The 26839-nt window shown below is 45.3% G+C and overlaps 1 protein-coding gene across 1 annotated transcript in view; it reads left to right on the top strand.

Moving 5' to 3' along the window:
* The window catches only part of cdk19 (cyclin dependent kinase 19), an 86455-nt gene that overhangs the window by 18379 nt on the left and 41237 nt on the right, over window positions 1-26839 (top strand). The window contains exons 3-4 of the mRNA XM_080024019.1: window positions 12756-12866; window positions 14758-14898. Of these exons, the coding sequence (XP_079880145.1) occupies window positions 12756-12866; window positions 14758-14898 (252 nt within the window). The remainder of the gene's footprint in view (window positions 1-12755; window positions 12867-14757; window positions 14899-26839) is intronic.

Below are 26839 nucleotides of genomic sequence, written 5' to 3' on the forward strand. Positions count from 1 at the left end.
GACATTGTATATATGACAGAAAATAAGGAAAAGCATCGCAGCAGGTCCCCTTTAAGACCCTTTCACACCAATTTACCAACATAGTCACTCCTTCACACTCCTAATTCCCCTGGCAAAAACAAAAACAAACATGGAGCCGTCGAGCAGCAGCAACGATGACCCTTAACCCTAACCCTTTCAGGATGTCCGTCGGGGAGTTTGTTGAACTGCTGCAACTGATTGGCGATTGAAAAGCAACGTGCAGACACTGAAATGATGCCATGTTTGTTTCCAAAGACAGAACTGTCTTTTGACGTTACGTGAACAGCAGCAATTCACGTAGGGTAAGGGTTAGGGTATCTGATGAATGGCCGCTCGCTTCCCAGAGCTCCTACACGTGCTCCACTGGCTGAACAAGCTCATTGTTAAATGTGGGCGAGTTGATGGGCTTAATCTTTTAAGCTGTGAAAAACGAAGGACTGAACCCTCGGCGACTGAGATCGCTGCGTAGGCCGCTTCTGAGGCTGGGGCTCAACTCTGGAAGCAACAATAAGACGGAACGCTTCTCTCATATGATGCTCGCTGTGTTCTTCTCAGAGTAGTCATATCAGACCGTGAAAATCTCTCCCGTGGCAGCAGACGGCAGTGCTGGTCGCCGTGTGTCGCCCGGTCACTGACCGGCAGAACAGATCCACGGATGACGCGGTCTCTCAGGTACTGCACACCACGCTCACGCACCTGGATGGCCAGAAGGGGGCCTATGTGAGAATGCTGTTCATTGATTATAGTTCAGCTTTCAACACCATAGTCCCCACCAGACTGGCTGTCAAGTTGTTGGAGCTAGGATTGAATGCTCCGCTGTGCACCTGGATCCTGGACTTCCTCACAGGCCGCCCCCAGGTGGTCAAGGTGGGGAAGTACATGTCAAGCTCCCTCACCCTGAATACAGGATCCCCCCAAGGCTGCGTCCTCAGCCCCCTACTGTACTCCCTGTACACACATGACTGTGTGGCCAGGTCCAGCTCCAACACCATCATCAAGTTTGCTGACGACACCGTGGTCGTGGGCCTGATCACCGACTGCGATGAGAAGGCCTACCGCGAGGAGGTGGCTGACCTGTCACTCTGGTGCCAGGACAACAGCCTCCACCTGAACGTCAGCAAAACCAAGGAGCTGATTGTGGACTTTAGGCGTGGATCACAATCGAGGACGCACGCGCCGTTGTGGATTAATGGGACTTCTGTCGATAGGGTGAGCAGCTTCAGATATCTGGGAGTCCACATCACTGAGGACTTAACATGGACTGTTCACACAGACACTCTGGTGAGAAAGGCGAGGCAGCGTCTCTACCACCTCAGGCAGCTGAGGAAATTCCGGGTCTCGGTGAGGATCCTCAAGTCCTTCTATTCTGGAGCAGTGGAGAGCATCCTGACAGGCAACATCACTGCCTGGTTTGGGAACTGTACTGCCCAGGACAGGCGGGCCCTGCAGAGGGTGGTGCGTTCAGCTGAACGTACCACTGGAACTACCCTCCCCCCCTTGCAGGAGTTATACACCAGGAGGTGTAGTAGCAGAGCCCGTAGGATCATGAAGGATCCTCATCACCCCAACAACGGACTGTTTCAGCTGCTGCGGTCAGGCAAGCGCCTCCGCAGTCACGCAGCGAGAACAGAGAGACTGAGACGGAGTTTCTTCCCTCAAGCCATCAGAACTGTCAACGCTGACCTCACCAGGGGTCCTAACTGAGCCATGCACTAGGCTCCACTACCTACTGTACTGTATGTAGCATACTGTACCACATACTGTATCACTGTTCAGGGTTGTTCGTGATGCCGTATTGCTGCGCCGTACTGTTGTATACTGTGCTGTATTATCCCAAACACTACCTCACACTATTCACATTCACATGCCACTTTAATTCACATGCCACTTTAAATGCACATATCTGTATATACATAGCCATATTCCTTCAACCTATTCCATTTTATTTCAATTTATTTTTTATTGTATTTTATTCTATATATTTTTTATCTTATTCTATAAGTATTCCACTTACTGTATTACGTTTTAGGAGTCAGTTAGTCGGTCTATTAGAAAGTAATTTTCTACTTTTTATTTTATTTTATTTTAGTACTTTTTCCTAGGACTTCTTGTGTGCTATCACCGGGTGCGTTGCATTACATTTCACTGCATATATGTATGGAAGTATGTATATGTATGTGACAAATAAAAATCTTGAATCTTGAATCTTGAATCTTGAACGTAGATGGAGGCTTATTCTATGCTGCCAACACATCCGTATCTGGCCATGCTCAGGACACGGATGTGTGTGTGTGTGTGTGTGTGTGTGTGTGTGTGTGTGTGTGTGTGTGTGTGTGTGTGTGTGTGTGTGTGTGTGTGTGTGTGTGTGTGTGTGTGTGTGTGTGTGTGGCTGGCCTGAAGTGGGCGTGTCAGCGGCCGTCTTCATGAGCTTCGGGGTAATGTGGAATGCAGGTAGAAGGGTGGAGGAGGTGGTGGAGTTAACAGACGGTGGGTCCTCCCCCCATGATGCAGTGGGGCACACACGGCAGAGCCCGGCCGTGGAGAGCTGACTCACTGAGGTTTACAGGCTCCTAGAAGCCGGGTTTGGCTAAAAAACACACAAAGCTTTTTGGAATGGCCGAGGTGAACAATGGAGTCTTTGTACTTGCCCCCCCCCCCCCCCCCACACTCCTTGCACGGTTTAGAAAACTGTGCTGAGTGAAGGAATTGGTGTCCCACATTCAGGGCTGAGATCAGAACGGAGAAGGGTGATGGTATTGTTGTTGTGGTGATGATGTTTTCCATTTTGCTGCACAAAGTGACGGGGGGTCATCAAAGAGGAACGAGCAACGGTGGATCTGTGAAGTTCCTGTAAAGTCTCAACTTCAAACCTACACGTTCATTTGTTGCATTTTAAGTTGGTCGGACCGAAAAATACCAAATGAAGCGCCAACAGCCATCCAAGCATCTGACAAGTGATTTATTTTTCACTGAGCAGATACTGACCGTCATCACTACAAGCGTCACTCGGTTGTGCGGCAACGTTTTTCAGAGGAGGAAAGCTCCGCCCTGCTTTCTGTCCGGTGGTGAGGATCCGTCCGGCCTTTTTCCGGCGTGCAGCCTGCTGCTGTGCTGTTACATAATGAGGTCTGCTGATGTTTCAAGCCGTGACCCCTCCTGAGATGTGTTCAGACGCTGGGGGCGGGGGGGTGGGGGGGGATGGGGGGGCTGTTGGAGCTCGGGTGTCCTGCGTTGGATGGAGGGACTCCCGCCGCACCGGAGAACTGTCTTTTCTGTCTCATTAATATAACAAAACCAACATGTTGGAAGGTGTCTCCAAAGGTTGTTTCTAATCGAGTCGTTCCTCCGGGTCAGGGAACTCCGAGCCGAACTGTGACCGATCGGGCTCAGCGCGAAGTGGGCTGGTTCCCCTGTAATGCCGTTTCAAGGTTGCTATATTTGGAAACGCACGTTGTGATCATTATCCTATTCAGGCGTTTGCGTTGGCTTCTGACTAAAGCGTTATTCTCTATTCATCCAGCAGCGGCCTTCACAACTGGACCATTATATATCAATTCTAAAAATATACAGTAACAAGGACTTCACAAACACTTTTCAACAACTTTGTGTGATTATCACAATAACCGAAATGTAACAAAAATAGAGTGATAAGTAATTGATAAGCGGCTATTGAATCATGACGAGCAGTTCAAATATTAATTATTCATTACATTACAAAAATGGGGATACAACTAGAAAGGGTTTCTTCTACTTGGGATTTCCCTTGGGGAGAATCGGTTCTTCTGCTTTTGCCCGAGGGCTGAACTGTGTCAGGAATGTGGAGAACAGTGCTCTTGACATTCTGCTTGAACTTTCAGGGCGTTGGGAATCTCAGAGGCTTCATGCATATCTGCTCTGTCTGGTTTAACCTCCCACCAAGAGCCGTGCCCGTCCGTCCCCGACTAATCACCTGTTCCTGCCCCTGCCCCCCCATACCAATCACTGCAATAACCACCTGTCGTGATCCAGAACCCATGAAAGCTCCGTTGAGTCTGAGCGTGACCTTTCGTGAGTTGAATCATTGTTTGATGAGTTTTACTATTCCCTTGAAAGAACTCTTGTTTCCACCACCACTTTGCGCCAAACAATGGCTTTTGTTTGATGTAAATGTCGAGGGCGCAGCTGACCTCATGGCAAAACAGAACAGGCCGGCAATCATTCTATTACCTCATGTTGTTTACGGCACTTGCCCTCTTAACACTGTGGCAGGTTTTATGGAGCTGCTGATTTTATACTTTGGAGCAAGAGGGCTGCAAGTGTTTTATTCATCAAATGCACAGTATAACACAGGGTCATTCTGAACAGTGAAATTCTTGTGACATGGCAAGCGACAACAATGTGGAAGGTATTGAAAGAAGATATTAAATTATTAAAAAGAGTTACAAATAAGCGCAAAAATATACGGAATAAAAAAAAAAAAAAAACTAGCAACAGTTCCAGAGAGTATAAAAATGGGAAATATAGCATATTTATCCTCATGGTTATAGATATTACTGGACAATAAAGAATATAAATATTAAATATTATAAATATAAAGTGGAGGTGTACGGATCAATATGTACATAAAATGTAGGTAATGTGCAAGTTACGAGAGCATATGTTGTGTTCATGTGATCAATATGATCAATACAATTATTATTGCTGGTTGAGAAGACTGATAGCCTGGAGATAAAAACTGTCTGCGAGTCTGGTAGTCTGTGCCGAATGTTCCGGTAACGTCTCCCAGACGACAGAACAGCCCACATCCTGGGCGGCTGTAGTTTTTTATGATTTTCCATGCTTTCCTGAGGCGTGGTGTGTGGTCGATGCCTTGCACGGAGGGGAGATGGCAGCCGACCATGCGCCCCGCTGTCTTCACCGAACTCTGGAGGGCCTTGGATCATTGGCGGAGCAGCTGTCGTACCAGGCAGTGATGCAGCCAGAGAAGATGCTCTCGGTGGTGTATCTGAAAAAGTTGTTTTGTTTTGCAGACATGCCAAACTTCTTGAGTCTCCTCAGGAAGTATAGGCGCTTTTGGCAGTTTTCACAGGCGAGTCCATTTACCTGGACCAGGTAAGGTGAGGAACACACCGAAGAACTTGAAGCAGGAAACTGTCTCTACTTCAGCTCCATTGATGTGAATGGGGGCATGACCCCTCCCCTGCTACTTCCTGAAGTCTGCGATCATCTCCTTAGTCTTGCAGATGTTGAGAGAGGGGTTGTTGTCCTGGCACCATGTTGCCAAGTCACTAACCTCCTCTCTGTAGGCGGTCTCATCGTTGTTGGAGATGAGACCCAGGATCGTGGTGCAAACTTAAGGGTGAGATTGGAGCTGCGTGTGGCCTCACAGTCATGCGTGAACAGGGCGTAAAGGGGGGGCCTGAGTACACAGCCCTGAGGGGCTCCAGTTCTCAGGGTCAGTGCAGAGGAGTTGAGATTACCTATTCTCACCACCTGGGGTCTGCCCGTCAGGAAGTCCATGATCCAGTTGCAAAGGTAGGTGGTAAGACTCAGGATATTGAGATTGGGAACAATCTTAGCGGGCACAATAGTGTTGAACTCTACTATGTGTTTCCCTTATCCAGGTGGGAGAGGGTGGTATGTACTATCAGGGCAATAGCGTCGTCCGTAGAACTGTTGGGGCGGTATGCAAATTAAAGGGGATGCAAGGTATCAGGAAGGGTGGAGCAGATGTGGATTCTGACCGCTCGAAGCACTTCTTCGTGATGGTGGTCAGTGCTCCAGGGCTGTGGTCATTCAGGCAGGTGCTGGAAGGTTTCTTTGGTACATGGACAATGGTGGTCTGTTTGAAGCAGGTGGGGACTGATGACTGATTCTGGGAGAGGTTGAATATAGACGTAAATAACTCCACTATCTGGTCGGCGCACGCTCTGAGGACACAGCCTGGAATGCCATGTGGCCCTGGTGACTTCCATGGATTTGCACTTTTAAAAGCTCTCCTTACGTTTGCCGTAGTAAGGGACAGAGTGCCGTCGTCCTGGTCCTCAACTAGCCTCCCCGTAGAAATGGTGTTGCTCGCCTCAAACCGTGTGTAGGTGTTGAACTTATTGGGGAGAGAGGCGGCCGCCTGGCCATCACTATCATTTCTCTCTTTATAGTCTGTCATGGAACACACTCCACACACCACATGCGTCTGGGGTCAGAGTCTCTTTTGGCATCTCTGAGGACTTTCTGTAGGTCATATTTGGACTTCCTCAAGGCCTCTGGATGTGGAGCTCTGGAGCCAGTACCTTTCCCAAGTGCGACAGGTGGAATGGGTCTCCAAGCATTTTGGTTGTAGTCGCGTATCTATATTCTGCCGTCGCAGAGCGTCGAGAGGCTGAATCCCATTGAGGGGATTCGATGGATGTTTACCACCAGAACCCTGTCTAGTTAAGCTAGCTAGCCGGATGCTGGGTGACAGAAGTATCTGTTGTTGAGATACCAGTTCCAAGTCCTGGCGGTCTGATCTTGGTGCAAATAGTGCTGGATTGTGTTTGTATGTTCAGGGAGTGGAGCTCCCAGGGGGATGGACCATGGTGCTGGAGCCATGTCTGGTGGCTCGCTGTCAATTACAGGGAAGAGATGTGGTGTAATTATGGAAGGCTTAGTAGGTGCACATTGTTGTACCAACCCTTTTGTGAGAATTAGGAACAATGTAGATGTGAGTACAGGATTTATATTTGGCCTGTGTGACTCTGGCTTGTTGCAGGGTACTGTACTACGCTTTGGTCCGTCACCATCCATAGAGCATGCCTCTCTTCAGCCTCGTCAGCAGAATCCAGCTGATAAAAACCAGCAAATGGCTGCTTTGCAGATTGCTTGGTCCCTACAGACAGAGCCGTAGTATTCCTCTCTAGCCGCTGACGCTCAGATCTCCGTTGCTCCGCAGCCCGCTGTGGATTTGTTGACCTGCTGCCCTCTCTCGGCATGAGACGACTCATTAATCAGCCCTCAGCGGCTCCATCATCGGAGGCCGCGCTGTTTTTCTTGCGGGGGTTTCCCTGATTCCTGTTTGCTGATCCCTGAACCGTGTTTTCCAGCCAGCACACAGTGTGTCCACAGCGTGAGAACCAGAGCTGGACCTTTATCCCAAAACCCCAAAAATAGAACCTCTTCCATCTGTTTGTTTGTGTCCGCGTTTAGACCGCAAAACCAGCGTTTAGATTAGATTTGATTTCATTCAGGGTGATTTCAACAATATAATATTATTCTTGATAACCAAAAGCACCGAGCGAATGTCGATACGTGTTTCCTGGGGAAAGGGCTTTGAAAACATTTCTGTGAACCCCAAACACTGAGTGCTAGAAAACATGCTTTCCAAATTCCACATTGAAATTGTTGCCTGATAGCCGGAGAGACGGGATTTCAGTCATGACCCTATTTGCTAACACTTAGCTTCTGAAACCTTGTTAAGGTTGAAGTTTCTTACAAACATTTAATCATGCGTTAACGAACACTATTGATGGATCAACTTTTAGCACGGACCCGCCCCTAGTTGTGCTCGGGAGTTTCCCCTGGTAAAGATGGCCTGGCGCTGCAGGCTCTGGGGCCGTCTGGATCCTATCCAGTCAGTGTTTCCCCTGCGTAGTGCTTATAAAACATGACCCATTTCCCTCAAACAGAGATAATCAATGGTTTTTACTTTATTAATAACATGACATCCAGCTGGAAGATAGGATCTTTGGTGCGAGGACACATTTTCAATGTCAACTGAATACTTAATACTTAACTTGATATACATTGGCTCATGGGAGATTAGATTCAACTTTATTGTCACTAGCAGAGTACAGTTACAGAACCAATGAAATGCAGTTGACGTCGAACCAGAAGTGCAAAAGAAGCATTTAAATACCAAAGTGCTATTTGAGTACAGTGTTTCTGTGCAGTCATGTAGGCAAAAGAGATGTATTATGTACAACAGTGTAAGGTTATAAATACAGGTTTGTCAGGAGTATAGGGGGATTATGTACAGAGAGTATAAATAGAGATTTTATATAAATACTATATATATATACATGTAGTATATATGTATGTATATTGTGCAGGTTTTGGTCAGGTTATGGAATATATAAAAAAAGTTAAGTTAAAAGTATTGTGCAGTTTTTTAGGTGATAGCAGTGCAAGGGCAATTGATGAAACAGTGCAGTAGTGAGTGGTAAATTGCTCTGAGTAGTCGCACGATTAGAAAAGCGCTTTATAAATGCAGTCCATTTACCATTTGGGGCTGGGTTAACAAAAGCCATACTCCGATACAATTACATTCTAGTATGGTCTATTATTAATGATTGATTCTCAAATATTTTACAGTGTAAATATCTTATGAAAGCACCAATAGCCTTCCCAAAATATTGTCAAATTATTGATATTGATGTTTTCATCAACAAATATGATACAGTATTTGATTTGTTGATATTGCCCAGCCCCTCGTCTAAATGAAGGCTGACAGATATCAGAGGAGATTTTATCCAGTTGGTTCTGTTATTATACTTCACATTGTGATTTATGAATCCATGTGATGAACCATGGTTGGATTCTTTAATGTAGGATCTGATACTGTCATGTATATCAGTACAGTACACCCCGGCGGGGTGCAGCTGCAAAGCTGGCGGCATGGAGGCCTGGATCGCTGAAGGCCTGGAGGCCAAAGCCCCGGGCTCAGCTCCACAATGAGCTGCTTCAGCCGATGGATTAACTCTGGGACTGAACACGAGCCTCACTGCTCGGCTTGAAAAGGCCAAACGGAGCAGCTACAATCACACTGTTAAATATCACCTTCCTGTGTGTGTGTGTGTCTGTGTGTGTGTGTGTGTGTGTGTGTGTGTGTGTGTGTGTGTGTGTGTGTGTGTGTGTGTGTGTGTGTGTGTGTCTCTGTCTGTCTGTCTGTCTGTCTTTCTGTGTGTGTGTCTCTGTCTGTCTGTCTGTCTGTCTGTGTGTGTGTGTGTGCGCGCCATGTTTGTGTATACGTGTCTGTGTGTATATGTGTGTGTGTATGTGTGACACACACACATATACATATATATATATATATATATATATATACATATATATACTGTATGTATATACATACATATATATACTGTATGTATATACATACATGTGTGTATGTGTGTGTACAGTGGGGCAAAAAAGTATTTAGTCAGCCACCAATTGTGCAAGTTCTCCCACTTAAAAAGATGAGAGAGGCCTGTAATTTTCATCATATGTACACTTTGACTATGAGAGACAGAATGGGGGGAAAGAATCCAGGAAATCACATTGTAGGATTTTTAATGAATTAATTGGTAAATTCCTTGGTAAAATAAGTATTTGGTCACCTACAAACAAGCAAGATTTCTGGCTTTCACAGAGCTGTAACTTTTTCTTTAAGAGGCTCCTCTGTCCTCCACTCTATTTGAACTCGTTATCAGTATAAAAGACACCTGTCCACAACCTCAAACAGTCACACTCCAAACTCCACTATGGCCAAGACCAAAGAAAGAAACAGTCTTTAATCATCACACGACACTCCACAACACATGCACATGCTTGATGGTGGCCGGTGAAATGGCTCCTCTGCTTTTGACCCATCCTGGCTTGTCCTTCCTCCGGGGGCACAGCCAGGAGCAGTGGGCAGCATACGTGGACGCGCCCGGGGACCAGGTGATAAGTGTCCATCGCTGGTCAGACGATGATGGGTGCATGTTTTTGGTGGGGGTCCTTACTGACGTGAGGTGGAGGAAACCCCATGTGAGCACGGGGAGAACATGCAAACTCCACACAGAAAGGCACCTGTTTTTGGAAGATAACCCGCCGGAGCACGGTGCCAACAGCGCCCCAGGCGGGAATCGAACCCAGGACCTTCTTGCTGTGAGGCAGCAGTGCAATGCACTGCGCCACCTTGCCACAAAGAGCTGTCAAAGCACAGCAGAAACAAAATTGTAGACCTGCAACAGGCTGGGAAGACTGAATCTGCAATAGGTAAGCAGCTTGTTGTGAAGAAATCAACTGTGGGAGCAATTATTAGAAAATGGAAGACATACAAGACCACTGATAATCTCCCTCGATCTGGGGCTCCATGCAAGATCTCACCCCGTGGGGTCAAAATGATCACAAGAACGGTGAGAAAACATCCCAGAACCACACGGGGGGACCTAGTGAATGACCTGCAGAGAGCTGGGACCAAAGTAACAAAGGCTACCATCAGTAACACACTATGCCGCCAGGGACTCAAATCCTGCAGTGCCAGACGTGTCCCCCTGCTTAAGCCAGTACATGTCCAGGCCCGTCTGAAGTTTGCTAGAGAGCATTTGGATGATCCAGAAGAGGATTGGGAGAATGTCATATGGTCAGATGAAACCAAAATATAACTTTTTGGTAAAAACTCAACTTGTCGTGTTTGGAGGAGAAAGAAAGCTGAGTTGCATCCAAAGAACACCATACCTACTGTGAAGCATGGGGGTGGAAACATCATGCTTTGGGGCTGTTTTTCTGCAAAGGGACCAGGACGACTGATCCGTGTAAAGGAAAGAATGAATGGGGCCATGTATCGTGAGATTTTGAGTGAAAACCTCCTTCCATCAGCAAGGGCATTGAAGATTAAATGTGGCTGGGTCTTTCAGCATGACAATGATCCCAAACACACCGCCCGGGCAACGAAGGAGTGGCTTCGTAAGAAGCATTTCAAGGTCCTGGAGTGGCCTAGCTAGTCTCCAGATCTCAACCCCATAGAAAATCTTTGGAGGGAGTTGAAAGTCCGTGTTGCCCAGCGACAGCCCCAAAACATCACTGCTCTAGAGGAGATCTGCACGGAGGAATGGGCCAAAATACCAGCAACAGTGTGTGAAAACCTTGTGAAGACTTTGTGAAAACGTTTGACCTCTGTCATTGCAAACAAAGGGTATATAACAAATTATTGAGATGAACTTTTGTTATTGACCAAACACTTATTTTCCACCATAATTTGAAAATAAATTCTTTAAAAATCAGACAATGTGATTTTCTGGAATTTTTTTTCTCATTTTGTCTCTCATAGTTGAGGTATAACTATGATGAAAATAACAGGCCTCTCTCATCTTTTTAAGTGGGAGAACTTGCACAATTGGTGGCTGACTTAATACTTTTTTGCCCCACTGTATATATATATGTGTGTGTGTATATATTTATATATATACTGTGTGTGTGTGTGTGTGTGTGTGTGTATATATATATATATATATATATATATATATATATATATATATATATATATATAGTGAGTGTGTGTGTGTGTGTGTGTGTGTATATATATATATATATATATATATATATATATATATATATATATATATATATAGTGAGTGTGTGTGTGTGTGTGTGTGGGTCGTATGCACACACATATACACACAGACACATACACACAAACACGGCGTGTGTGCACACACACACTGGAAGGTTATATTTAACAGTAACATGTATATGTGTGTGTCTAAATATATATATATATATATATGTGTGTGTGTGTGTGTGTGTGTGTGTGTGTGTGTGTGTGTGTGTGTGTGTGCGTGTGTGTCTGTGTGTAAATTATTAACCTCCATCAGTGTGTATTCGTTGTGTGTGTCTGGCCTCCATCCAGACACATTGTGATGTGAACAATGTAAAGAGATGGAGTTTGGAAACAGGAAGACTTCACACAGCCTCATATTCAAGACTGAAATACAGTGTGTTCAACATTCTACTGCAGGAAAAGCACTGAAGTACAAGATATTACATGTGGTCATTCATCAAAAGTAAAAGTACTTGTTAAAAACAACTTTGCCTCCATTGACAGGGTTACAATGGCATCAACTAAATCTCCTGATTTTTCAAACCTCATATTGTTAAAAGGTTCATGTCATATATTTGTGCCAATAATTGACTTCAATACTGAGTTAAAAAATAACAAGCAATGATTTGAGCTTTGAAATTCAATTTGGATCAGAAAAGTGTCGCTGAGCTGATAACAGCCCGGACGGTGTGAGTTGCTTTTGCTTTGTTTTGTTTTTCTTCCTCCTGCGTCAGGTGAGGCAGAGTAAAGACATTAGTGCTCAACAAATGAATAGTTCCGTCGTCTGTCCATCCCTTCTTCTGCTGCCCCCCTGGCTGCACAGGGATTTCCAAAGGGCCACATCGATTATGGCTCCTCTATCGGGGTCAGTAAGCATAGTACAGCAACTGCAGTGTGACTATGAGGGAGTGTAATGCAGCCAGATGTGATGGGAGGGAGAGAGGGAGTCATTGTACATACAGATAGAGCAGAGGTTCCTAAACTTCTTTTTTGGCAAAGCCCACTCGGCTAACTAAGCTCTAAATCAGTTTGACGCTCATCAGGCCACAGACCCCATTTGATCAAATTTAGTCTCTGGGATACAATCAGAGATCAATACGTTTAATTCGTAGACCTGATCCAGTGTCTCTTCTCTAGTCAGGGAGATAACAGTGGAGCTAGGATCCAAACTCTCTTTGCTGGACATTCTTTAACAGTGCTAATGTCCTGGAATTTAAATAATGGTGATGTAACAATTATTCATTTTGCTGGGGAGCCCCACGTACCCCACGTTTAAAACCACTGCTCTAGATGATGGATGAAGCTGGAAATATGACACCTCTGGCTCAAAACACCCTTCGGTTTAGCAAACTAAAGTGGGAAAGTATTGAAAAAGAACATTTGAAATTTGAGTTTTGTGATAATCCTAATTTGTTGTTTTGTTGTCTTTCAGTTGTTAAGAGAGTTGAAACATCCCAACGTGATCGCTCTGCAGAAGGTGTTCCTGTCTCACAGCGACCGGAAGGTCTGGTTACTCTTCGATTATGCAGAACACGATCTGTGGGTGAGTTGTTCAGGCAAACACATACAGCAGGCGCTAAATATTTAACTCAAAATAAATATTAATATTGGTCCATATTGTCAGAGATATTCTGTAAAAATATCAATCTTTCCCGATATTGTCATTTTCTCCCGCGGGAATATTTAATGACCTATAATGAAAAAATAAAGTGAATAAATAAGATCAATAAAAAGATTGATATAGTAGAAAATATTTGGAAGGAGAGGCGAGGATATGGAGCCACGGTTGATGAGAAAAATGTGGATGTATGGAGCCAAACATGTATTTCAGAAGAAACTACTGTATGTAGCGATCAACCACAAAATTAAAACCACTGACAGGTGAAGTGAATAACATTGGTCACCTGGTTCCAATGGCACCTGTGAAGGGGTGGGATGTATGAGGCAGCAGGTGAAGAGTGAGTTGTTGAAGTTGATGCAGCGTAAGGATCTGAGCCACTTTGACAAGGAGCACATTGTGATGCTGGACGACTGGGTCAGAGCATCTCCACAAGCACAGGTCTTGTGGCTGTTCCTGCTCTGCAGTGGTTCCTACCTACCAAAAGTGTCCAAGGAAGGACGACCGGTGAACCGGCGACAGGGTCATGGGGCCCAAGGCTCATTGATGCACGTGGGGAGTGAAGTCTAGTCTGTCTGGTTCGATCCCACAGAAGAACTACTGTAGCACAAAGTGTTGAAACAGTGAATGTTGCTGTGATAGAAAGGTGTAGAACACAGTGCATGGCAGCTTGCTGCGTATGGGAGCTCACAGTGTCCATGCTGACCCCTGTCCACCCCTGAAAGCACCTACAATGGACACGTGAGCGTCACAACTTGACCATGGAGCAATGGAAGAAGGTGGAGGTCTGATGAATCACCTTTTCTTCTACATCATGTTGATGGTCGGGTGTGTGAGCCCCCGGCTGGGTGTGTGTGCGCGCGCTGTTTTCCTGGGGAAGAGATGGCACCAGGATGCATTATGAGAAAGAGGCACGCGAATGGAGGCAGTGTGATGCTCTGGACAATGTTCTGCTGGGAAACCTTGGGTCCTGGCATTCATGTGGATGTTACTTTGACACGTACCACCTCCCTAAACATTATTGCAGACCAAGCACACCCTACATAGCAACGGTATTCCTAGATGGCATTAGCCTCATTCAGCAGGATAATGCGTCCGACCACACTTCAAATACTGTTCAGGAATGATTTGAGGAACATGTTTAAGGTGTTTACCTACGAAGATGATGGGTATGCAAACATACCAATTTGTATATCTATTGTAAAGAGTGGAACAAGCCCCAGAGCAGATGGATAGCATGTCATGACAAGGGCTGTGTGTGTCGGGGGATGGGGTTATTACCTGCTGCTCGTTAGACCAATCAACGAGCAACAGGTGTACAGCCACACTGATCCTGGGCCCCAATTACCTAGACACAGGACAGGTGTGGCTGCTCAAACCACACCACCCCCACAGTACACTTCTATTTCAGCTTTGTGTAAACAAATCTAGCGTTAGTTTAAAAAAAGGTTGAGTTTAGTGACAGTGTTATAGCCACTTTGCTTTGTTTTCAAGCTCCAGAGGATTTGAACCATGGTTGAAATCCTCGGGAGCTCGAGGACGCCTCAAACTTCCGCCTGGGACAGGTCCCGGCGTGTCAGACACTCGTCCTCCCTATACGCACCGACGTGGAGCTTTTGGTCTCCAAGCTCAGAAATGATATCCAGAGCAAATATACTGTAGTCTGAACAGGGCATTAGCCAGCCAAGAATGATCACAGCACTGTGTGAAATACATCAAAATAAAAAAAATCAAGTTCTCTACTACAGATGTTTCTTCTGTCCCTGAATCAGGAGGTAATGTTTTTCTTTCTTCCTTCCTTTCGGTGTTCCTGCAGCACATCATCAAGTTCCACCGGGCCTCCAAGGCCAACAAGAAACCCATGCAGCTTCCTCGGGGGATGGTGAAATCTCTCCTCTACCAGATCCTGGACGGCATCCACTACCTCCACGCCAACTGGGTGCTGCACAGGGACCTGGTGAGCTGCTTCTCCACTCACCCAGTGTCAGATCCGCTTCAACACCTCTCCCCACAAACTGGTTGCCGTCGACGGTTCAAGGGTTGCATTTTTGTCAAAGAGAAATAAGTTAAAGACACAGAGATCAGTATGTGAATCCACAAACCTTGCAGCATATTCTGGACTAATTTGACTGTTCTGGCTGAGTTATACAAGCAGCAGAAGTCTCTTTTTTCATATCATATACATCGTACTAGGGCTGGGTATTGGTACTCAATCCTGAAATAGCCAAATACCAAGTAGTATCGAAACTCCTCCAGTCAAACGATACCTGCATTCAATCTTTTTTGTACCTGGATCTAGAAAAAAATGACTTTGGTTTTGCTCCAAGCCAATCACCGCGAGCGTTCTTCAATTTAATGCAACATGTGATTAGCTCAGTACTGCAGCAGCAGCTACAACAGTCTGTAAAAGGAGTCAGGAGTCAGGTGTTCATATGAACAGTGAAAAAGGTTTTCCTCGCTGTGATCATTCCTCCTGTACTGGCTATTTGTTTAAAATTCAATTAAATTCAAGAACTTTATTGTCATTGTGCAGCACAATGAAATTGCAATTGTGTCAACCTAAAATGGTGCATTTGTACTAACTTTACCCATATTTACAAAGAATGAATAAGAAAATAGCAGCAATAAAAAGTACAGAATCTTAACAATAAAATATAAAATACAAGCAATATGAAGTATAAATACAATTAGCACTAAAACACAACTAACAACAATGAGGATGGAAAAAGCAGCAGCAGCGAAAGTACAGTCCACGTGCGGTGGACAGATATGTTGTCAGGTTCTGAACCTCTTCCCTGTATGCGGCTTTGTCGTTGTCATATATAAGCCTGATGACTGTCGTATCACTGCATATTTAACAGGTGTTAAAGTGTTCAAGTTGTGGATGGGTTGGTAGTCGTGCGTGTAGAACGCGTAGAGGAGGGGGCTCAGTGTGAGGGGGGAGGATGTGTGCTTGCCCAGTCTGACAGTCTGGGGGCAGTTGATGAGGAAATTTATTATCCAGTTGCATATGGAGGGAGTTAGTCTGAGTGCCTGGAGTTTGCCAACCAGCTTTTCGGTATGATGGTATTAAACAGCGATCTGCAGTCGACAAAGACCCAACCTGACGTAGGTATTGTGTCTTTCCAGATGAGAAAGGGCTGTATTGAGAGCCACACAGATGGCCTCCTCAGTCGATCTGTTTGCCCGGTAGGCAAACCGGTGTCGGTCTAGATCAGCTGGGACAGTGTCTTTGATGTGGGTGAGTACCAGTCGTTCAAAGCATTTTAAAATAACAGGGGTGGGAGCAACTGGCCGATGAGGTTTAAGATTTGTGTGAATACCTCTGCTCGGCACACGCCCTTGTACACCATCAGGCCCAGTGTGTTGATGCTGCGGAGGGCCCACCACACCTTGTGAGTGGGAAGGACCAGAGTCTGTTGCTGTCTTTGTCAAACCGAGCAAAGAGGTTGTTAAGTTCCTGCGAGGTTGGAAGTGTTGGCTGATGTGTGCTGTGTGTATTTTGTAACCGGTAATGGACTGAATGCCTTGCCACATCCTCCCTGGGTTGGAGTTGCTGTTGAAGTCCTCCTATATCCGTAGTTTGTAGGTATGTTTTGCAGACCTAATACCTCTCTTAAGGTTCGCGCTGGCGAGGTGTCTCCTGATTTAAAAGCAGTGTCTCTTTCCCTGAGCAGCTGTTTGACTCAGCCGTTCATTCACGGTTTCTCATTTGGTTACACTCTGATCTTTTTGCTAACGGTGACTTTGTCCAAACAGTAGTTAATGTATGACAATACCGATGAAGTGTACACCTCCATGTCTGTCTGATGGGCAAATATATTCCATTCTGTGTGTTCAAAACAGTCCTGGAGTTCAGAGAAGGCTCTCTCAGGCCAAACTTTAACTTTCCTGCTGGTCAGCTTGGCACTGTTGGCAAGGCCTCGTGTACTGGGACGAGAAACACTGTCCAAGGTGGATCCGGGGTATAGCTCCATTATGTAAGTATAGACATGATTGAAGTTGTTTTTCCCCCCTGGTTGTGCATTTAACATGTTGGTTCAGTCTGGGAAGAACATTACAGAGGTTGGTTTGGTTACAGTCCCCAGCAACAATGAAAGCTCCTACAGGGTGTGTGTTCTGTTTTTTACTGATGGCTGATCATTTTACTGATCATACATTTTCCAATTGCTACAAGCAAAGCAAAGACAACCACAACTGTATATTCCCTGGGTGAAATGGTCTGAACTGTTGTATTCGTGCACCATGTTTCATTTATGTAAACACAAGGGCCACCCGCCTGTGTTTTTTTTTTTTTTTACCGGCGTCAGATGTTCTGTCGGAACCGATGGCACGAGCGTCCCGCTAGCTCAGCTGCGCCATCCGCTATGTTGTTATTCAGCCAAGTCTCGGTAAAAACCGGCACACAGCAGTCGTTTGTAGTTCTCAGGGGGGTCCACGTTAGTCCCGCTGGTCCAACAATCTCCTGTGGTTTTGTTTGGGAGGTGAAATAGTGTTCTATGCAGTCCGTACCGATCTGTAGAAGTTCTTGGCGGCTTTAGTGAATGTTCGCCCTCGTTTCCTTGACTAGCAAGATGATAATAGTCAATATTAACAACAACAAGCGGCACTGGTAAGAGGAGCACAAAACTGCTGCGTCTGTGCGCACCGCCATCTTGCCATCATATACCGTCATCTAATAACACTGCCCAAATACTTTGTTGTCCAGTTTTGTACAGTTAGTTAATAAATATTGTGTGGTGGCATTTTACACAACTGAATGCAGCTTGATGGGTATGGTAGCAAAACAAGGTATGGAATGAAGGACTCTGGTGGTATCGGTATCACATTCAAGGTTCAAGTTCAAGAAATTATTTGTATTTTAGTATTTTTAGAGCTTATCGAGCTTATTGTGCGTAATCACCTGGTGTCATGACATTTCACTGCATATATGTCTAACCTAATGCATATTTATGTACTGGTATTGGTACAGGTATCGTCATTTTGTAAACAATACCCAGCCCTACATTTTACTAGTTATGGGTCCTCAGAATACTCCACTGATTGGTTCATGAGAGAAGGCGTGAATGGTAACTGGGTGTTTGGATCTGGACAGAAGGTTTTGGTCAGAGCCTGAACCTTTATGAGTGAACTGTTGGATTAAATCCTGCTTTGAAAGGACCAACACACAGCAACATCTACACCCACATTCTAACTGGTGGATGAGTCCAGTCGAATCCAGTTTATTTTTATAGCCCTTAATCGCACGACAATCTCAAAAGGGCTTCTCAAGAAATCAACCTCAAAAGCGTTGAACCCCCACTGGGCCAAGGAAAGACCCCAAGAAAGGAACCCTGAGAAGGGGCCACAGAGGGAAGAGGCCCCCTTTCAGGACAACCAGGCTGAAATTGGCGCCAAGCAGGCAACATTATTAGTATTTTATGACAGGTCAGTGAGTATTTACAACCAGGGGGGTGAATAGCAGCATATAAAGGTTTCATGGTAAATCAAATGTATTTGATTTAGAGCCCTTTCTAGTGCAGGCGACCCAAGAGCTTTGTAATTGTGTAGGGCCGTCGCAAATTGTCAACCAAATGTTAGTTGACGAGAAGAGCCTTAGTGGAACAAGGTTTTTGTTGGTCGGAGGAAAGGAAAGAAAAAATAGAAAGAAAGAAAAATTTCTGAACTCTGTTCAGGAGCTGTGCCTTGTCAAAATTAACCTTAAAACCTATATGGCTGTGTGTACCCGTGTACGAAACACTAGAGGGCTTTTAATTTGAAACACATTTTAACAAAAGCAAATGTTCATCTCCCTTGCTGGTTGTTCCGACACATTCAGAAGAATAATTACAACTTTTGAGCAGCTTTAACCGGTGAAATTAACAGGCGTCTCGCTTCATACGCCTAGAAATGTAATTTGTATTTTAAAGATAAAGATAAAAATACTTTATGAATCCCCAAAGGGAAATTCCAGTGTTGCAGCAGCAATGGCATACATGACAAAACACACATAATTTACAAAAACACACGTTGTTTTTGAATGAATTACAATATACTGTGTGTGTGTGTGTGTGTGTGTGTGTGTGTGTGTGTGTGTGTGTGTGTGTGTGTGTGTGTGTGTGTGTGTGTATGTATGTGTGTGTATATATATATATATATATATATACACACACACACACACACACACACACACACACACACACACACACACACACACACACACACACACAGGTACTCCTCACTTAACCACTGAGTTCCGTTCCGACAACCAGGTCGTTAAGCGAGGAGCTGTGTTATTTCATGGTAAGCGGGCTTGGCTGGTATATATAGATCTATATATTGTATAAAGTCTATATAGTATATTAGTGTATATAGTGTAGTATATAAAGAGTGATGAGACGAGATGCTTGGTATTGTACACAGCGTACAATACAGACTGGTCAGAGAGCTGGTCGTAAGTCTGAGTGGTCGTTAAACAGGTCGTTAAGTGAGGAGTACCTGTATACACATAGTACAGAACAGTATATACATACAGTATACATATATGTATATATGTCTGTGTGTATATATATATATATCGCTACTCACTACTCACAAAAAATTTGGGATATTTGGCTTTCAGGTGAAATTTATGGAAAATGTAAAAAGTTGACGCTCCAGTGATATGATATGATGAAAGTAGAGCATTTAAGTAGAAGATACAATGGTGATTTCCTCATCTCAAACTATGTATTGAAACAAAAGCCAACAACAGTGGTGGGTTTACCACAACAACAAATGTCAACGTCTCAATAACTTGTCATGTGCCCTTGAGCATCAATTACAGCTTGACAAGGACGTCTCAAGCTGTTCACAAGTCGACTTATTGTCTGCTGAGGCCTGGCCCCCCACTCTTCTTGAAGGGGGCCCTCAGGTCATTGAGGTTGTGGGGTACAGAGTTAGGAGCCTCTACACGGCCACTCAACTGATCCCATAGGTTTTCTATGGGATTCAGGTCTGGAGAAAGTGCAGGCCACTCCATTTGAGGTGCGCCAGTCTCCAGCAGCCGTTCCCTAATGATGCTACCTCCATGAGCTGGAGCATTGTCGTCCATGAAGATGAGATGAGGCCTGTGTTGTTCATGCAGGGGCACAATGACTGGATGAATGATGTCATTCAGGTAGTATGGGCTTGTCACTGTACCATTCACAAAGTGTAGGACAGTTCTGTATTGACTCGACACACCTGTCCACACTGTAACACCACCACCACCACCAAAGGCTCGTCTGGTGACAGCAGTGGCTGATGCGTAGCGCTCTCCTTGACGTCTCCATCATCTCTGTTCAACATGAATCCACTTTCATCAGAGAACAGCACTGAGGCCCTTGGTCTCTCTTCCAGCCTCAATGCTCCCTGGCCCCTGCAAGACCATGATGGCTGTGCCTGGTGGTGTGGTCAGGTACCTTTGCAGGTGGTCTAGCACGCAGACCACGCTGATGTCAATGGTTTTGAATGGTCTGACGTGACACTTGGTGCCTCTCACCTCCCTTAAATGTGTCTGGAGGTGAGTGGCATCATCATGCGGTTCAGGAGGGCACTGTTCACAATGAAGCGCTCATCAGTGTGGGATGTGGAATGTGAACAGCATGATGAAGAGGACTGTTTAAATACCAACTCTAATTGAACCAGGACATTTATTGGTGGATTCATGGATCAAACACCTGTTGTGAATTTTGCCGTTCAGCTCCTTGTTAAAGAACAGCAAGTTGTGCAAAAAGTACTGAAACATTGAACAGTTGGACATGTGCATTCAAAAGTTTAGAGAAGGTCAAATTAAGTTCACCTGTAAAGGTTATAGTGCATTTTAGCTTCATCCTGAAATTTCACCTGAAAGCCCAATATCCTTAACTTTTTGTGAGTAGTGTGTGTGTGTGTGTGTGTGTGTGTGTGTGTGTGTGTGTGTGTGTGTGTGTGTGTGTGTGTGTGTATATTTGTATATATACATACATACATACATACATACATACATACATACATACATACATACATACATACATGCATACATACACACACCGGCCACTTTATTAGGTACATCTTGCTAGTACTGGGTTGGACCCTTTTGCCTTCAGAACTGCCTTATTTCTTGGTGCATAGATTCAACAAGGTGGTGTAAACATTCCTCAGAGGTTTTGCTCCATATTGACTTGACAGCATCACGCAGTTGCTGCAGGTTTGTGGGCTGCACATCCATGATGCCAAGCTCCCGTTGCACCACCTCCCAAAGCTGCTCTACTGGATTGACATGTGGTGAGGGTGGAGGCCAAGCTCCCGTTGCACCACCTCCCAAAGCTGCTCTACTGGATTGACCTGTGGTGAGGGTGGAGGCCGTTGGAGAACAGTCAACTCATCGTCATGTTGAAGAAACCACTTTGAGATGCTTTGAGCTTTGTGACGTGCTGCATTATCCTGCTGGAAGTAGCATCACAAGATGCTGCCCTGTGCTCATTATGGGATGGACATGCTCAGCAACAACACTCGGGTACGCTGTGGCCTTAAAACCATGCTCAGCTGGTACTAAGGGGCCCAAAGTGTGGCAAGAAAATATCCCCCACACCATTACACCACCACCTCCACCAGCCTGAACCCTTGATACAAGGCAGGATGGATCCATGCTTTCATGTTGTTTACGCCAAATTGTGACCCAACCATCTGAAGGTGGCAGCTGAAATGGAGACTCATCAGACCAGGCAACGTGTTTACAATCTTCTATTCCTCCATTGTTGGTGCCTGTGCCAGTTGTAGCCTGAGTTTCCTGTTGTGAGCTGACAGGAGCGACACCCGGTGTGGTCTTCTGCTGCTGTAGCCCATCTGCTTCAAGGTTCCACGTGTTGTGCCTTCAGAGATGCTATTCTGCAAACCTTGGTTGTAACCGGTGGGTATTTCAGTGACTGTTTCCTTTCTATCGTCTGAAACCAGTCTGCCCGTTCTCCTCCAACCTCTGACCTCACCAAGGCATTTTCATCCACACAACTGCCGCTCATTGGATATTTTCTCTTTTTGGGACCGTTCTCTGGAAACCCCAGAGATGGTTGTGCATAAAAGTCCCAGTAGGTCAGCAGTTTCTGAAATACTCAGACCAGCCCGTCTGGCACCAACAACCATGCCATGTTCAAAGTCACTTTAATCCCCTTTCTTCCCCGTTCTGATGCTGGGTTTAAACTTCAGCAAGTCATCCTCACCATGTCTACATGCCTCCATGCAATGAGCTGCTGCCATGTGATTGGCTGACGAGCTATTTGTGTTAACAAGCAATTGAACAGGTGTACCTAATAAAGTGGCCGGTGAGTATATGCACATACACACATATATACAAATATAGATACGCACACACACATATATATATGTGTATATACATAAAATAACTCCTGTACTGTATAAAAATAAATAGAATAAAATAGAATTGAACTGAGTGAAAGGTAAAGTTTAAAAGTAGAAGTTAAAATGTGCTTGGACATCAGAGGAGGAGTTTCCTTTCCTGGAACAGGGCGGAGTCATTGTAGCTGCTGCTGCGGTGCAGGAATGAGCTCCTGTACCGTCCTTCTTGAAGGAGCCTCTGGCTGAACACACTGTGTTGTGTGAGCAGCAGGTTGTGTGGGGGCTGTGCAGTGTTGTCATGACGCTGAGCAGTAGGTTGTGTAGGGGCTGTGCAGTGTTGTCATGATGCTGAGCAGCTTGTGCAACATCCTTCTCTCCACAAGCAGCTCTAGGGGCCCCAGAGCGGCCCCCAGCACAGAGCCTCCTTCCTGATCACTTTGTTCAGTTTCTTGGAGTCTCTGGCTTTAATGCTGCTGCCCCAACAAACGACTGCAAAGAAAACTGCAGGAGCCACAACAGACTGGTAGAAGATCTGCAACATGCTGCTGCAGACATGGAAGGAGCTGAGCTTCCTCAAGATGTACTACAGTCTGCTCTGTTCCTTACTGTAGACCAGGGGTCTCAAACTCAACTTACCTGGGGGCCACTGGAGGTAGAGTCTGGGTGAGGCTGGGCCACATCAAGTATTCCACAAAGAAAGGGTTTCAAGTATTCCAAAATAAAGTACAACTTCTTTTTCCTTTCCTATTGCAACACTACGTTGTCTTTATTAGGTCACTGATCACTCTTGTTGAGTCCGCCCACTTCCTAAGTCCTCTGTACCTTTCGCTGGGTGACAGGATATATTTACCTTCCACTTAGTGTCAGTCCGGAATCACGTTTCAACCAAGTGACTAACGCGTTGGCTAACTTATCAACAAACACCACCGGAAGCTGTCACGAGCCTGAGCTATGGCAGCCCATAAGTGATAAAAAAACACCCAGGGCAACGACTCGGCAAAAAGGTGCGTGTAAGAAAAACGCGCGGGCCGCACTAACACTGAACTTTGATGTCAAGTAGGGGGGCCAAAAAATATTGTCCCGCGGGCCGCGAGTTTGAGGCCCCTGCTGTAGACAGCCTCAGTGTTGCATTTCCAGTCTAGTCTGTTGTCCAGGTGAACGCCCAGGTACCTGTAACCCTCCACCTCTTCCTCCAGGATGGAAACAGTGTTCGACTTCGTTCCGGTCCTCTTGAAATCCACAACCATCTCCCTCTTCTTGGTCGCATTTTAAAAGAGCTGGTTGTTTCCACACCATGCCCCAAAGGGGTCCACCAGTTCCCTCTACTCAGTCTCATGTCCACCAGTGATACACCCCACAACTGCAGAGTCATCCAAAGATTTCTGCAGATGACAGGACTCCGAGTTGTACTGGAAGTCTGAGGTATACAGGGTCAAGAGGAAAGGTGAGCGTACAGTCCCCTGCGGTGCTCCTGTGTTGCTAACCACCTGCTCAGACCGTACTGACACTACTATACTGAAAGGCTGGTTATTAGGGTTGTATTTATCTGTAATGTAGCACAGTGTTAACAATGTTAGTTATAACATGGATAAGCCATGGATCTCAAACCATTTTCTGATGCCCCAAAAACATATATTTAAATAAGCAAATGAATATCATACAAGTGTGACGATTAGTGGACTAATGACTTGAACCTATGACTAATAGCCGACAAGGAAAATCTTTAGTCGGGGGCAGCCCTTCTATTTCGCCTCTGGTTCCCCCATTCACACACTCATGGGGACAGTCACGTAAGGCACCAACTTACTCATTGGGAGCAGTTTGGACTTCGTCTTGCTCAAGGACAGTTTTGACACAAGTTGACAGGTATTTACTACCAGTACTATGAACATATGAAGTTATTAATAACCACTAGTTGGAACATCAGAATATAAAACTCTGAATGGCCTGATGTGCCAAGTTGCTGTCATTTTCCTACAGTCACCAGACTTCTAAATATAACCAGAATTTGGCTGACTGTGAATGACTATCTGCCATTGAACTGCGTAACAATCTTACAAATGGCCAGTATGCCTTTCAAATGAAGAAAAATGTGAAATTAAACTCTGAATAGGCTCATATGGTCTCTGAGGTTTTACCTTTTACCTAACTTTAGGAGCCAAAAGTGGAGCCCGTCATGCTGTTGTCGTGGAGACAGAAACGACATTCCAACCATTTGAACTTTGCACGGAACATTCCAACCCGCACTTACCGCCCTGTCGGCTCCTGTTGCCCCCCGGTGTCACGTCTCCTCGCGGGCGGTTCCTTTCCGCTGCATCCCCAGTGACGGGGTATCGAACCGATCTCAGCGCATAGGAATAGAAGCAAATTAAATCAAAACCCGAGCAGACAACATAATGTGAAAGTGCTTGATTTCCTCTTTCACCATTTCCTTTTCTCTTATAAATATGTGACCCACTGCAGCAAAACCCGAATTGTTACGCATTTCTAAAATGGCCAGGAGAACCAAATACGTTGAAAAAACCTTTCTAGAAGGAAAATTCGATTTTTTCAGATTCTTGTTCCTTTGTGGTTTTTTTATCTCTCAAAGTATTTTCAAAACCGAGTTTGGTTCATAAACGGTAGATAAATGTGAAAGTGTTGAGTTTAATATTCCCGTAAGATGACATGGGGAAAAACAGTTCTCTTACCGAGACGCTGAACTGCACGAACCCCGATCGATGTTTTCCTCATTCGTAACTCTTAGAAGTGCACGCATCAGCTGTTGGTTGCCAAGACTGACAAAATGGTTGCCAAATTTTATAATTATTATACATATTTCAATTTTATAACTTTATTGACCTCTGTCTATCTATCTGGAAACCAACTATTCCTGCAAAGTAGTAAGATGGTGGACTGTTGAGGATGGTGTCCATGACAGACTAAGGGGGGTGGAGATGGTTCAGGTCGTTCCCTCGTTAAATGTATCTCTCTCCTGGGAGATCCGTCTGTCTCCTTGGGGCTTCAGCTTACTGCTGGGGATTCAGTCGATCTTTTGGAGGATCCGTCTATGTCCTGGGGGATCCGTCCATCTGAGGTGGGATCCGTCTTTCTCTTGTTGGGATCCATCTTTCTCCTGGTGGGATCCGTCTATCTCCTGGTAGGGTTCCGTATATAGGCCCTGGGAGGGGTCTGTCTATCTGCTGGGGGATCAGTCGATCTTATGACGGATATGTCTATGTCCTGGGAGATCCGTCCATCTGAGGGGGTATCCATCTATCTCCTTGGGTGGGGGGTCCGTCTATCTCCTTGGGGTGGGATTCGTCTATCTGCAGGGGGATCCATCTATTTCCTGGGAGAGATGTCTAACTGCTGGGGGATCCGTCTATCTGCTGGTGGAGTTGCTGTTCTGCTCTCCATCAAGCTGCCGGCTCTTACGTAATGGCCGACATCCCAGATGGCAGCATGGTGCCTGGACTGCTTTATTATATAAACCCCCAGAGGCTCTCCCCTGCATCTTCTCTGTTCTAGCGCTCCGACTTCCCCATCTGTCTTCTTCTCTTGTTCCCGCTCTCCCTCTGCCTATTGATTACCCAGCGACCTAGTCAGGAATATTTCTTGTTTTCTTCTTTTATCATAGAAATCCAAGAGTTGCGTATCGCAGCGCCATCCTCAACGGCTGGAAATGGAATTGGAATAGAACACTACCACCTGCAATGGACGGCTCTCGTCTGGGCTCGGACTATGACCTGCAGCAGACCTGTTTATTAAATTTCTAGGTTGCCAGACTCTATCTGGTTCCCAAATGGGGTCCCACGTAGCGCTGCCAGTACACTTGTTTGGTTTCCTTATGGCCAGACCTTCCTGCCATTGTCGGCCTTTGGCCCGTGGAGTGTTCCGGCCCCGCCCAGCCAGTTCTGTTGGGTCCAGTCGACGCCAGATTATCGTGACTTGGTGTAGGTGTTGAAACTGGAATTTCAGCTTCACTCAGCACCTTGTGTGGGAGAGGTCTTAAAGACGGGACTCTATAAGGTACTGGTCAGACTGGTTCCAGTGTATACTACTGGTTTCAGGATGCTCTATGCTCCGTATACAGTCCATTTTTACTGCTGTGTGTCACACTGCACCACCGCTGCTCAGTGTGAGTGGCTGGGCGGAGGAGCCTCCCCCACCCCCACCCTGCCTCCTCCCCCTCAGTGGGTTACGTAACAGGAGCTTCTGCAGCGCATGGAGCTGTAGGAATCTGCTGACAGGACAGCTTCTGCTCTAAGAGCAAGAAGCCATAATACATACAATAACCCATAATATAACATTTAAGTCATAACATGAATTTATTATAATAGTAATAACATACCAATATAATACAATAATAATATAATTTATAACAATGATATAATTATAATAATATAATCTGTAATAACAATATAAATACATAATGACATTATAATAATAAGATTAATAACTTTAAAGGCTGTCCCAGCTCTGGGATGTGATGTTATTATCGATATATGTTATATAGCTTTTTTTAAATGATATGTGACCCACCGCAGCGAAACCTGAATTGTCATGCGTTTCTAAAATCTCCA

Source organism: Zeus faber, assembly GCF_960531495.2.
Source record: "Zeus faber genome assembly, chromosome: 2".
NCBI lineage: Eukaryota > Metazoa > Chordata > Actinopteri > Zeiformes > Zeidae > Zeus > Zeus faber.